The following is a 14365-nucleotide window of genomic DNA, read 5'->3' on the forward strand; positions in this document are numbered from 1 at the left end:
GTGGTTTGAAGTAGACTGTCAAAGGAAGAGAGCCATTTCTGGGATGCATATCATGAGCTATAAAAATTATTATCATTGTTGATGTTGCTGAAAGACTATAAGCTGTCCACCTTCGGTACAGGTCACTTTGAAAGGGGGTAGCAGAAGTTAAATCCTGTAGAGGTAGCTAGAATCTGAGTGTAGAAAGATCTAATTCATAATGTAATGATGAAATATTTTACTGAGATGAGAATTGAAGAAAATGGCAGCTCAGGTACATAAAAGATTAGTCTGTTGTTTTAAGGGATAGTAAAGAGGACCTAGACTCAAGCCTTGAGAAAACTAAGAGGGAACTGCAAATTTTGAGCAGCACTGGTAGAGAAGAAGAACGAGACATGCATATGAGATCTGTTATGAATGTAAATCAGAGATAGGATTTGCAGAGCACAGGTTATAAAAGAAGATCTAAAATAGAACTCAAATTTTACATTCAAAGTGACCAGAAAGAATAACTTAAATTTTACATAAAGACTTTAAAAGTTAGTGCTTTTTGCTGAAAGAAAAAAGGTAATGACTTCATTACATAACTTCTAGGGTGGCAGGGGATATCATATAGCTTTTAAGAAAATGGAATTCGTGAAAATGCCTAGAGTTAAAATGCATAAACTAAAAAAATGTGTGATGAAATAAATTGATGGAATAAGTTCAGAGGCAGGGAATAAAACCCTTAAGCTTCAGTCAGCATTTCACAATAAAGAGGAGCAGCCAAGTGTTTGGGTATTGTTAGCAACATAGCAAAGAACTTGAAACGGCACAAAGAGGGAGGATTCATTACCAGTGGGACTTTGATAACTTTCAACGACTTACAAGTTGTTGTAAATACTTGGTAATCAAACTGTAATATAACCATTACACAGAACATAAGAAGTTTTATAATAAAAGAAGTCAAGTGCAAAGTACTAGTCTATGAAGGAATCGAGCATCCACTTCAGATTTATGAATGAAGCAACTGATAGCAAAGGGAAGAGTTTGGGGAAGGCATGAGAACGGGATACATAGCAAAGAGTGCCTTTGGGTGTTGCAAAATATCTTCATGAGATGCCCAGAGTTGGCTTCTGGAAGCAGGCTGGCATCTCCTGTCAGAGTGCCAAGGATGTGCAAAGACAATGTATAAGAGGGAGGATAAACTCTCCACAATAAAATCCTGAATAACTGACCACTGTTGTTTAGGATTAAAATATTGGAGACGTGAGGACAATACAGCCGTAGAATATACTTTTGAGAGCCGAGAATACATAAGCTAAAGTAAGATTTGTAAAGGAATGAGTTTCTGATATTTGTTTTGAAAGGATTAGAAGTCTCTCAGGGAAGAAACAGAAGAGATGAATAAAGGCAACAATTGAAGTATTAGCATGTAGATCTGGTTATTTTAAGTGGAGACACAAAATAGACCAAAGCACTGTCTAGAAGATTAAAACAAATGATAACAATGTGTCACTCGGATCAAAGACAGTAAATCTTACCTCTCTCAGAGGATCATTAAGTTCACTGAGAATATTTTCCTCATCGAAGATCTTGCCTTGGTATCGATGCTCATAGTAATCATGTATCTTCTGGCGCATGTCAGCTGGTAACTTGTGGAATGACATGTATTGCTCTACTTGCTTGTACTATAAAAAAGGGAGAAAAATAGAAACACAGTTAGGTCCTGTTAGCAACCATCCTAGTATGTTACTGCACTATATTCAGTAACATTGAATTAATTTGTAACAAAAAGAATAAATCCTTGCCAAAACAGTAATTAGTTCACTAAGGTCTAAGGTGCCTAGAGGTGTCACACTGTCTAAAGGATTTTACATAGGTGACCACATCCTGGAAAGAATTGGATGTGGAGAAAAGGCATGGCAGGAACTCAGTGTTAACTTAGGTAAGTGTCTCTTAAGCAGAAGTGACAGTGTCTTGAGTTCCAGAAGAATTCAAGACAGTGCTTGACTCTTCATTTGAAAGTGAAATTTTGTATTTTCCCTAGCACAAAAGGGCTTTAATCTTAAACCCCTGACTAATATCTGAATCTAGTTAAAATTTGAATACAGAAGGCAAAGAATTTGACAGCTCTCTAATGATCATAGATTCTTACGTGATCAAAGACGCTGAGAAAACACTGAGTACATAAAAGACGGCTCCAATTCAGGATGGAAGAGGGCATCAGCGTGAAACCAGTTCTCCGGCATTTTTATAGGCAGACTGTAACTGAGATATTCAATTTTATTACTTTTAAAACTTGATTGTTTATAAGACTTGAGGGGGGAGTGGCTTTTGGGAAAGGCCCATCTTTAGGTATAGTTCTAGAGATGACTTTTCTGATGAGTGTTTTATATTTATATAAGCAAATTCAAAATTCAGCTAAGATAGCAAACCAGCTCATAAAAAAGGATCATAAGAATACAGATATTTATCTGAGAAATTGTTGGAAGAGAATTCCAGATTTCTAATCCATATCTTTAAGAAAAAGCCTTGCTGTGGGTTAGGTGTAGATTAGACTTTGGGAAGGATTCTCTAGGTGTTCCTCATGTAGATATTCAAAAATATTATATTTTGACAACAACAATAACACAGAGTATATGTATGTTGAAGCAGGATCACTACAGTTCTGGCTGGCTTCAATCATCCTTATTTCCAACTCGAAAAGTATCTGTCTGTTTCTGTCTCATAAGTGCTGGGATTGAAGGCATGTGCTCATGGCTCAAAAGCAATGAGTTAGTTTTATTGTAGTGATGATAGAACCAATATACACTCAAATTCCATGTTGTGACATTGCGTGATGTTAAGGAAATGTTCTTTCATTAAAGCAGTAGTTCCCAGCCAGTAGGTCAGCCCCCGCCCTGGGGTCATATAACAGATTCACTGCAGGTATTTACACTACAATTTATAACAATAGCAAAATTACCATTATGAAGTAGCAACAAAGCAATTTAATGGTTGGGGGTTGCCACAACATGAGACATTGTATCAGATGATCACTGAATTAGGAAGGTTTAGGACCACTGTGTCAAATAAAACACAAATGAGATACTTTCTACCTTTTTCTGACAACAGAGTCCTGACAAAAGGCCTCCTATTCCATGTATATAATTACTGTACCTACGGTTGATGACTAACGGAAAACATTACTAACTGACATTGTAAGCATCAAGTCACTACATTTTTCTTCATTTTCCTATATATAACAGAAAATCCTTTTATATGTGCCCAGAGATTCAACTTTATAAATGATTACCCTGACCTGAAATATTGCTTTGTTTCAAAAATTTCTTTATTCAATAAAGACTCTCTCTCCTGTCTCTCTCTCTCTCTCTCTCTCTCTCTCTCTCTCTCTCTCTCTCTCTCTCTCTCTCTCTCTCTCTCTGTCTCTCTCTGTCTCTGTCTCTCCTCTCTCTCTCTCTCTCTCTCTCTCTCTCTCTCTCTCTCTCTCTCTCTCTCTCTCTCTCTCTCTCTCTGGAAGCTTACATGCCTGTATTCCTCCTTCTGAAGCCTGCATTCCTCCTTCGTGAAAAGACATGACCTACCATTTTGATCTTATGTATCTTCCTCTTCATTGTGTATAAGTGATTTCCAGTAATTAGTTGAGAAAAATATTCATTAAATTTTGATGGAGAATTCAAACCTCTATATCCTCTGGAAGCTTCCTCCAAAGGATCTGAGATTTATTCTGCTTCATACCCATCACTATGCTGGTGACCCACAACCGTTTCAGTGACTGTAGATTCTTACTCGAGATAATCTATGTAGGGAGCTAGATTCCAATCAGTCTGTATTTCTGGAAATGCTCTTGGGCAAAAAAGGAAGTAGGATTTGACACAATGTTTAGGGTCTGGAATTCTGCAGGATAATCTTCATTTTAGCTTCTTTACTACAGATGCATACTTAGCCCCAAGCAATGGTTCTTTGGCAGTTAAGCCAGACACTCAGCAACTCCAGTTGCTAAACGTTGGCCCATGAAGGGACTCTTGTTTAGGAGGTTCTTGTTGACATCAACTTTCTCATATCTTATTGTGTCCTGTAATTTTAAACATAGTTATTGTGGGATATAGTCTGTAGCACAGTGAGTTCTGCAAATATCCAACATTAGAAAAAAAAGGGGGTTGGGTTCCAAGACTGATGGCTCTCACAAACTAGTATGCACCTACGGATGTGGGGTTACTGTTGGCAGAAAATGTTCTCCTATTTTTCTTTAGTCATCTCTGCTTTGGTTCCATAAATGACTGGTACCCAACTGCTCAGAGCACTGAAAAAAATGTAACCTAGCAGTGTATGACATTTTTCCTGTCTTCTTCCTTTCTACGTATCTCAGACATGTAAAGTGCAGCATGAAAAAGTATATTACTTTACTTGCTAAAGAAAATCACTGTTTATATGTAAGATTTTTGTGCATAAAGAAAATATCTTCCTTTTGCCTATTTATGAAATGAAAAATTGTCACTCAGCTAGAAGAAAGTATTATACATTAATTATTTTATAAAGAAGTCTTGGTTGAATACAGTTACATTTCTTCTTAAAAGTCTTTTTTCCCTGTACTTCAAATTATTATCTTAAGAAGATATTCAGTTGAATGGGTCTTTGTTATTGTATTGTTACAAAGCTCTATGGATATTAATTGCAGCTTACTCATATTGGGTGAATTTTGATTTTACAGTGTATATTACTTAATAAGTAACTTTGCCCAGTAATTATTCATCTAATAGTTGTGAAATGATTTATCTGCAAAACAGTCTGTTCAAATGAATGAGTGTATGTGCATGCTGCATATGTGCCTGTGCATGTATGCATGCACACATGTGAGTGTGTGTGTGTTTGTGTGTGCATGTGTGTGCGTGTATATGCATACATATAAATATATGCATAAGAATGTGCAAATGTTTATGCCAATGTCCACCTCTATTGCTCTCAACCTTAAAGTCTTTAGGCAGGATCTCTTTCTGAATGAGCTCGTCGTTTTAGGTAGTCTTGCTGGTCAGCAAGCTCTATGTATCCATTCATCTTTCTTCGTGCGGCTGGGCTTACATATGTCGCATCCCTGGATTGTTATATTAGAGCTAGGGATTCGAACTCCAGTATCATACTTACAGAGCATATGTTCTGTCTTCACAGTCCTCTGTCAATTGTTACAACATTACCAAGCACCAGTAGCAATCAGAAACTGATTAGGATTATGTATTTGTGGCCTCTACCCAGACCTCCTGAAGGAGAAGTCTACATTCAGGACACAGCAGCTCTAAGCTTAACAGACACTGAATTTTCAACTTACTTCTCTATCTCAAGTAAGGGTTATCTTAGGACATAGGAAGCATATCTGAGTGAGAACAGGAGAAAAATAAATTCAGTTTTTGGATAGCTAAGTTTAAGTGGCTGATGGCACATGGCCATCCTTATATGTAGGTCAGGCACTCAGAGAAGGAAATGCACACGTCATTGATGACTAAGAGACCAAGAGATGGTGTGTCAACTGAGGAGAAATCTGGCAAGAAGCAGAAGTGGCATTTTAAAGGAGTTCAAATATGGAAGAGGTTCAAGTTAAGGATATGGATAATAACTATGTAAGTTTGAGAGGAACATTAGAACAAAACTAAACAAAACAAAAGCAAAAAGGTAAGTAGCAGAACTCCAAGTTTAAGGAGAGAGTGGCCAATAAGAAGAGAGTGTAGAAAAGAGGTGCAGGGCAGTGGACATGAGCTTAGAAATTAGGTAAACATCTCTCTTAAGTATCTAACACTTGTGAGAAATAGTACCTGACTTTTCTCTGTTTTCCCCACACATAAGATTTCGCAAAAATGCATACAATATTACTGCCATGTTAGTTGGCCAACTAAAATAAATCTTTAAAGAAGACATGTAGCAATATTTCGAAAAGGAGATAAACAAAATGTGAGAAATTTTATAGAGGTTCATTAGTTCAAAACATGAAAGACTATCAATGTTTGTGTTAGCATGGCATTTTCTGAAAATTACTCAGTGCATTTACTATCCACCAAGAAAATATTTATAGACAGTGTAGGTGCAATTCTTCTTTAACATATATTAACAAAAGTAACACCTGTTAGAATTAAAGGAGCTGCTTTCACTCCTACTTAAAATTACATTCTACCCTAATTTTTATTTTCATGAAATTAGAATATGTAAAAATAATATATGTGTATCATTAAATATAAAAGATATCAAGAGCATTTATTGTCAATGGTAATAGTACATCCTCAAACCAAGCGGTCTTTGCCCGTGTCTTGAGGTATTTGGATCTATCACTCTGCAATGGTTGCTTCTATTTCTTATGTGGATGAACTCCAGGCATTATTTACTGGTTTATAGTCATAAGATGGTACTTATCTATCTTCCATATCTCAAAACCTTTTTACACTTGATAATTATTTTAATAGTGTTTAGTTCTTCCCATGATCTCCTCTGTCAAATTACATAGCACATTTACTTTCATTTGTTGCTTAAAGAACTGTAATTATAGATCAAAAGTTTCAAATTTCCTCAATTTCTACTTGCTAATTCCTGGTTTCTAAGTGGAGATTATAATGCCATACAGAGAACTATAATTCAAAATCCATAATGCTTCTTTTGTTTTAAACAAGGTGAATATTGGCCACAAGGCCAAGTGAAACTCTCAATAATCTTGATATTTATTTTGTTTATTTCTTATAATTTGCCTGATTAACTCTAACTTTGGTCTCTATATCCTGATAGCCATTGTAATTTCTTTAGAAAATTTCTTGTCAGTTCATCTTAAAACATCTATGTTGGCTTCACTGAAACAAACCCTCTAAGACACATGTAAGAAAGGGTATGTAGGACACGTTCTGTGAATCTTTTATCTATTAAAGTTACTAAACTTGCAATAAATCATATTATCAACATACATTAGCTAGAAAACACAACAGGTTTTATTAGCGAACGTGTATGCATGCATATGGGCTACTTAGATCATACTCAGCCCATTCCTCTTTTCTCACCCCTCTCTTCCATTTCCCTTCCACATAGCTGGAGGGCTCCCTTTCTATTTCCATGTTCTTCTTCTTTCAACTGTTTTCCAGATGAAAAAAAAAATAGTTCTTGTTTTTTTTATGGAACTCATGATTTCAGTTAATACAATTATGTTCAGTTCAAACCCTTTTCCCATAAATGATATAATTTCAGTCTTCTTTATGGGTGAGTAAAACTGCGGTATGAATTATCACTTTTTCTTTATCCATTCATGTGCTGAAGACCATCTGGCTGCTTCTTAACTTGACTGTTGGGAGCAGTGTAAAGATACACATGCAATGCAAGATTCTCTATTTCAAGCTGCCTGTGATTCTTTGTGGGTATATATGAAGGAGTATATGTCTGAAACTTATGCAAAGGGGGTTCACATACATGTGTGTGCATGTATACATACCCACATGCATGCAGACCTCTGGAAGTTAGCAGCCACTGCTGCATGTTTTTTTGCAACAGCACAGCATTTATCTTTGAGACAGCCTTTTACTCCCTGATTCAGCTAGAGTAGTTGGCAGGCAATCCCCGGGATCCTCCGGTCCTGGCATGTTCTTCACCACTGAGCCATCTCCTCAGTCCATACAAGCTCTATTTTTAACGTATTTTGAGAAATAGTCATCACATCTTAATCTTGACTGATGATACAGTTATGGAATCCTGGCTGAACAACTTGAACTAGATGCTGAGCCTCTGAATTTGAGTTTTACCATTACCCTAAACTAGATTTATCATTTATTAACATATCTGTCATCTCTATGTGTTCTTTTTGACCACTGTTGTGTTTCCTCTTTTTTTTATATCCCACTGCATTTTTCATACATTCTAAATTTTAAATCATTTCGTAAAACTCCTTGAATTATTTTTAATCCCTAAATTTTCTTCCTTTACATCTGTCCCAATGCAGTCATCAAACCCAGTCATTATTGGGGATGCCAAGAGGTACATGCTGACAGGACCCTGACATAGCTGTCTCCTGAGAGGCTCTGCCAGAGCCCGACAAATACAGAGGCGAATGTTCACGAAGTCCCCAATCCAGGAGTTAAAGAAAAGACTGAGGTAGCTGAGGGGGTTCGCAACCCCATTTGAAGAACAACAATATCAACTAATCAGACACCCCATAGCTCCCTGACACTAAACCACTAACCAAGGAATACTCTTGGAGGGACCAAGCAAAGAGTACACAGGGAGGGACCCATGACTCCAGCTGCATATGTTGCAGAGGTTGGCTTTGTCTGGCATCAGTGGGAGGAGAGGCTCTTGGTCTAATGAAGTCCTAGTGTAGGGGAATGCCAGGGAGCTGAGGTGAGAGTGGGTGGGGGAGCACCCTCATGGAGGCAGTGGGTGGGGGATGGGATGGGGGTTTTCAGAAGGGAACCTAGGAAGGGAGATAACATTTGAAATGTAGATAAAGAAATATGCAATGAAAATTGGAAAAAGTGATTCTAAGGTGTGACTGACTCTATTGCTGAAATTTGAAGTTTAAAGAAAATGTAGACTTGACACTTGTCGTTGCCTCAGGCAGTCTTTATCAACCTTGTCTTTGGCAGGCAAAGCTGAATGAATGTGTGGAGGGAAATGAAGAACAAGCTGCCACTGAGAGCGGTGGCAGTGAGAAGTGAAAATGTCAATGCTAAGTGTACCGCTTCCTCTGCATGCTCTGCATGCTCACGACGGGTGGGAGGACGGAGGAACTAACATGGTAACTGGAGGAATTAGAGGGAGTAACAGATACAACACACTCAGCATTACAAAAACAACAAAACAAAAACTGAAACAAACGAGCAAACAAGAATCAAAACAAAACAACTGAGCTCGCAGTTTGGATGTTTTTACAAATGATTTTTAAAATACTACCTCTTTTTGTTTGTTTGTTTCCTTAAATTTTGGTGACCCTTGGAATTGAACTTAGGGCCTTGAAAATGCTAGGCAAGCAATAACTTCATATCCCTAGCCACAGTTCAACTGTTTTCACATGTTTTATCCTTCTTAAAACTGCAACTCCGTGAATTACCTATTTCTTCATTCCAGTTCTTAGGGTGTCTCCAAATCCTGTTACATTACACGTGCCAGTTTCAGTGGTCTTTCATCTCACTGTGTCTTCTGTATGACCAGTGTAGTCAAGGACACTTTATCTCTCCATTAAACTCATGGCTAACTTTTAAACTACACTCCTAATGTTAGTGTTTTGTGCCTTGCTATAGTTTTAAGCTAATTTTTACGATTCGGACAGAGAATCTTCTGGTCATTTTACTGCTCTCTCTTCCTTAAGACCTTTTAATATTTTTTTGTTGCTCTCAGGGTCAAGTTCAGTCTCTTTGCATCTACATAGTTTTCTTATTAACATGGTTCTCGGCTTCCACTTTGTACATTCATTACTGTTTCTTCCCCAAAGGAACTCACACAGTCTTACTTAGCTCTTTTCTGTTTCGTCATCTCTAACGTTCTTTGACTACATATTTTCCTGTCTGAGGTATTCTTTAGTTTACTTCTCAAATATTACTACACTAAACATTATCACTGTTCCTCTGCAGCACATACAATATATTTCCTCTACACTTAGGAAGAATGCCGTGTGGGTGTCTTAGTTATGCTCAGAGCTCCTAAAATTTTTGTGAAAGGTCAGTCATGAAATGTATATATTTCCCAGATTCACTGAAGGGGAGCCAATACTCTTATACATCAACTGAAAAATAGAATTGACGATTGTGTTGCTTGTCATATTTCAGTTAAAACAATGGTATCAGTCATTGTGGGAGATGGGATTATTTTCCAATGTAGACTGACAGCTGGGTTAGTGTTTAAGTGGTACTGGTTATCACTCTTCTTATACTATGGATATGTTTTTAAAAAGGACTTTTTAAAGTTTTAAAATTTGTTGTAATAGATTGTGTTTCTGGCAATCCATCTGTATACAATGTCTCCCCACTACTCAACCTAATAAAATCAAATGGTATCAGTAATTTTAAAACATAATTTATATTTTCATTTTTGTACAAACTTTCACAGCAGATTCAAATAATAACACATTACCTTAAATGTAACAAAATTTAAAGCACATTGCACACAATGAATTTATTTTCCTTATTTAATTCATCTAAATATCTCTCTTTAATTTATAAACCATCTATCTTGTTCATTATCAAGAATATTTTAATATAATATTATCTATACAGTTACCGAATTTATAATGTCTGATTTAATCCTGCCATGAAAAAGAAAGACATCTATGTGTATAAAACACTAGGCTCTGTGCTACCCAGTTTGCCAAATATTATTTCTAAAGGATTTGAAGGAAGATAGTATTCATTTTTAAGACATATGTTCAATTATTCCTACCTGGGGACATTTTAATCTCTGTGATAAAAGAATTTCTGGTTATTTAGAAGCTAAGCAACAAGGTCATTACAGAGTAAGTTACATAATGAAGACATAAACGTTTTTCTGATTTTGCCTCCCAATATAGTGAATGGGAGGAAAACAATCAATGTAAAAATGCCAATCTTAAAAAGCATGGTTATAAAGTAAGCCCATTTGCAGTTAAATCAGACTTTTTTTGTTAACTTTCTTTTCATTTTCCTTTAGTGTAAATATGAAGTGACACACAGGGTCTTCTGCAGGTAAGTACGTCTCTCAAGCCTGAAGAAATTGGGTTTGTCCTGTTGGTAAATAGTAAATACCTATGTCCTCCATAGAATTAGAAATCTTACAGCATAGTGTGTAGATCAGATATTTGCAGGAAATGTTACAATGGAAAAATCTAATTTTTTTTTTCTAGAATGATCTCAGGCTGATGCTTGCTCTCTTGTTTGCAGGCACTGGATCTCCATTCAGATACTCACTGTGAAATGTTCTTTTATATATTAATATATATATAAAACTGCCCAATGTACAGAATTTGTTTATCTGTCATTATTATTGTGGTATTTTTGTTTGAAAAAGACAGACTGAGAATTGTTAAGAAAGCATGTATCATATTTATAATCAAGTAACAACAAAATATGAATGAGAAATGAACTTATCAGAAACAAATGCCTAATAATGAAAGTAATTTTTAAGTATATACACTGTTGTTACAAAATTCAATAGCTTCTGTTCTTTAATTATAAAAATTAGTGTTTTTAAGTTAAAACGGTTAAAAATGTTTTTGAAAGAGATAATAAAGTTGGGATTGGTAAGCTTTCATGAAATTACTTGTAACTTAACAAGTTTCACCATATACTTTAATTATTCTGCTTTCAAAACAATATTCCAACTGTGCCTGGCTATTGGCATATACCTTTAATCCCATGATCTTCAGCAAAGCATTGCCTGGGCTATATAATAACATACTGTTTCAAAAAAAATTGTGTCCTAGCACATTCTATTTTGAATGCTAAAAGAAAACCAATGTGAGTTGATGCTAATATAATATCATCAACACAGGTCTGGTTAGAAAACAAGATTTATACAGACTGCTTTATAGCACTTCTGAACTTTTAAAATTCAATGAATATATAAGAAATACTGTAAGTACAGCCAGATTTGTAAATAATAGCATCTACACAGATATTTCTTGATGTTCAGAGTTTTAAAAATTACTTCTCTTGAGCAGCTTAATGTTCACCATAATCATGGATGTGTCTTCTTTTCATTCATTTGTATATTCTTAGTTTGAAAGAGACAGTAGTGTGTTTTGTTTTACTTTAATGGCTGGGGTTGATCTATGCCCATGCTGTCTACAAAAACCAAAAGACACTTAAAATATGATCAAGTGTGACACTATAAAGTACACCCACACACATATCTTCCTGGTGCCTCTGACATTCTGCATACATAAGAACTTTTTGCTCTTTTCATTTCATTCTATGGACATTTTCATATTTTTCTTTTATGGAAAACAAAATTTTTAGTACAATATATTCTGACGACAGTATCCTTCTTCTTCTAACTCCCCAAATCACAGCTCCTCTTTCCATCTAAATCTATAAATCTATACCATTTTTGTCTCTGCCCCGAAAACAAATACAGGGCTAAATAATAATAGAATAAAAACAACAACAATAAAAAAAACAGTAGAAAAAGAGCCAAAGGAAAACATCAGAAATACTTCTAGAGGTAGAGACACAGGAATCCCATAAAAACACAAAACTGGAAACCATACAGTCTCATAAGGCTTTGCAGTTTGTCAGCAGCAGCAGAGAAGAAACGAATTCTTGTTGCTTGTGGAACGGTACTACGGGATAAGTAAAATACATAAAACTATTAGGACAAAAAGTTGTATTATGCACATATAGTCTGAAAGAAGGAAAAAATGCTGAGCACAACAAGAGAGCTCCATTAGTGAACTAACTTAATACTGTATAATTAATACAAAATAATTTATTTTAATGACTGTATAAATATATATGTTTTGGAGTCATTTTTGTTGTCTAACATTCATTGATATAATAATGCAGAAAAAAACAAAATTTAAACAAAGGAAAGAAGGTACTATATACAGATGTCAGGTGATATTCTATATGGGCATAGATGTGCAAATGGGTATTTTTGAAACCTATCGATGTTTTAAAATTTTTTTCATTAGATATATTTCTTTATTTACATTTCAAATGTTATTCCCTTTCCTGGTTTTCTGTCCATCAGCCCGCATCCCCATCCCCTCTCCCATACAGGTGTTCCCCCTCCCCACCTCCCTTACCCCCCTGACATTCCCCTGCACTGGGGGTTCAACCTTGGCAGGACCAAGGGCTTCCCCTTCCACTGGTGCCCCAACAAGGCTATTCTCTGCTACATAAGCAGTTTGAGTCCTGGGTCAGTCCATGTATAGTCTTTGGGTAGGGGTTCAGTCCCTGGAAGCTGTGGTTGGTTGGCATTGTTGTTCTTATGGGGTTGCAAGTCCCTTCAACTCTTTCCATCCTTCCTCTAATTCCCCTAAACGGGGTCCTGTTTTTAGTTCAGTGATTTGCTGCTAGCATTGACCTCTGTATTGGACATGCTCTGGATGTGTCTCTCAGGAGAGGTCTATATTGGTCTTGGGCAATGATAATAGTAAGTGCAATATTTCTGTAATGATTTAAAGCTTCCAAAGAGCATTTGGTCTTCTGAGTACTTTATTAGAGTCTCATGGTTTTTTATGAGTCTTCATGAAGATCCTGAGAAGTGCCTGATGCACATTGCATAAGTCAGAAGTCACTTTATTGTGCCCAGAACCCTTGTCCAGTGTTCACATTTATGTGTGTTAACTGCTGCATAATGGTGATGCAGACAGTGAAAACCAGCTGCTACTGGCATTAATATTTCTTAAAGATTTCTAGATGCATTCACTATTCAGCTCAGCCTGAGAATAAAAGTAATGACTTCAAAATCTGGCATATAAAATAATGGGACAGACAAGGACTTAAAGAAAATATCAAATCCTACTGTGTACCAGAATATAGTTAAACTATGTGTGTAATCTGGTAGTTTCACTTCTCCAGGCAGACTCTAACTGGGAGTGGTCATGCAGAGGCCAGGAACCTGCATTTCAGATTCATAGAAGATTTAATATTTATAACAAATATTTCAAATTGTATGCATGGGCTTTGTGAAGTGTTAGCCTTCACAAAAGTGAAGAAGCAAAAGTGGACAGCCATAGATTGAGAAAAGTGTTAAAGCAACAATGGAGTCAGAGAGACGTAAAATTTCTTCCAAAGGATCTAAGAGTTCACGAGAGTTATGCACATTCTCGTTTGCCTTCAAGTTAATTTTCTGTCTTCCTTCCAACATACTTGAGACTTTGTTCTGGGAATTGTTAGTAGGAACAAATATGGTCATTGAAAAATGACCTTGGAACCTTGGCAATATTTGAGGAACTAAAGTATATCTCAGGGTAGGGGTGGAGAATAGCCCCATTATCCATGGCTCCCTTTTGGATGTCCAAGAGAAGTTTGGAGAAAAAGATGCAACTTTGAATTTTGCATCTTTCCTCCTTTAATTTTATGCCTTAGAGAAGTAACTTGACTCTCTCTGTCTTCTGTCCCTTCGTGTCATAAAGTGGTCTGACAAGCTACAGAGAAGGCACTGAAGAATGAAGTATGATCTTGCATATAGCAGTGCCAAATGAATGTCAGTCCTGGGTTATGATCACTTGAATGTGAAATAATTTACTGCAAAGGCACAAACCCAGATGCACATGCAATATGTGAAGGACGATCAACAGACAAGAGATAAAAGTGTTGATAAATATGTTATAATTTTAAAGTAAAGTAGATGTGAAAACATTGCTTGGTGTTCTCTGGAGATCCCAATTGGAGAGGTCTGCAATCCACAGTGGGCATTTCTATCAGCACGACCCTTTGTTCTCCCGGTACAGGAAATGAAGCGTAGTGAGCAT

The 14365-nt window shown here is 36.3% G+C and overlaps 1 protein-coding gene across 1 annotated transcript in view; it reads right to left on the minus strand.

The window, feature by feature from the left end:
- The window catches only part of Hcn1 (hyperpolarization activated cyclic nucleotide gated potassium channel 1), a 376001-nt gene that overhangs the window by 71570 nt on the left and 290066 nt on the right, over positions 1-14365 (minus strand). Inside the window, exon 5 of the mRNA XM_032898859.1 lies at positions 1503-1649. Within this exon, the coding sequence (XP_032754750.1) occupies positions 1503-1649 (147 nt within the window). The remainder of the gene's footprint in view (positions 1-1502; positions 1650-14365) is intronic.

This window comes from Rattus rattus, chromosome 3, assembly GCF_011064425.1.
Source record: "Rattus rattus isolate New Zealand chromosome 3, Rrattus_CSIRO_v1, whole genome shotgun sequence".
NCBI lineage: Eukaryota > Metazoa > Chordata > Mammalia > Rodentia > Muridae > Rattus > Rattus rattus.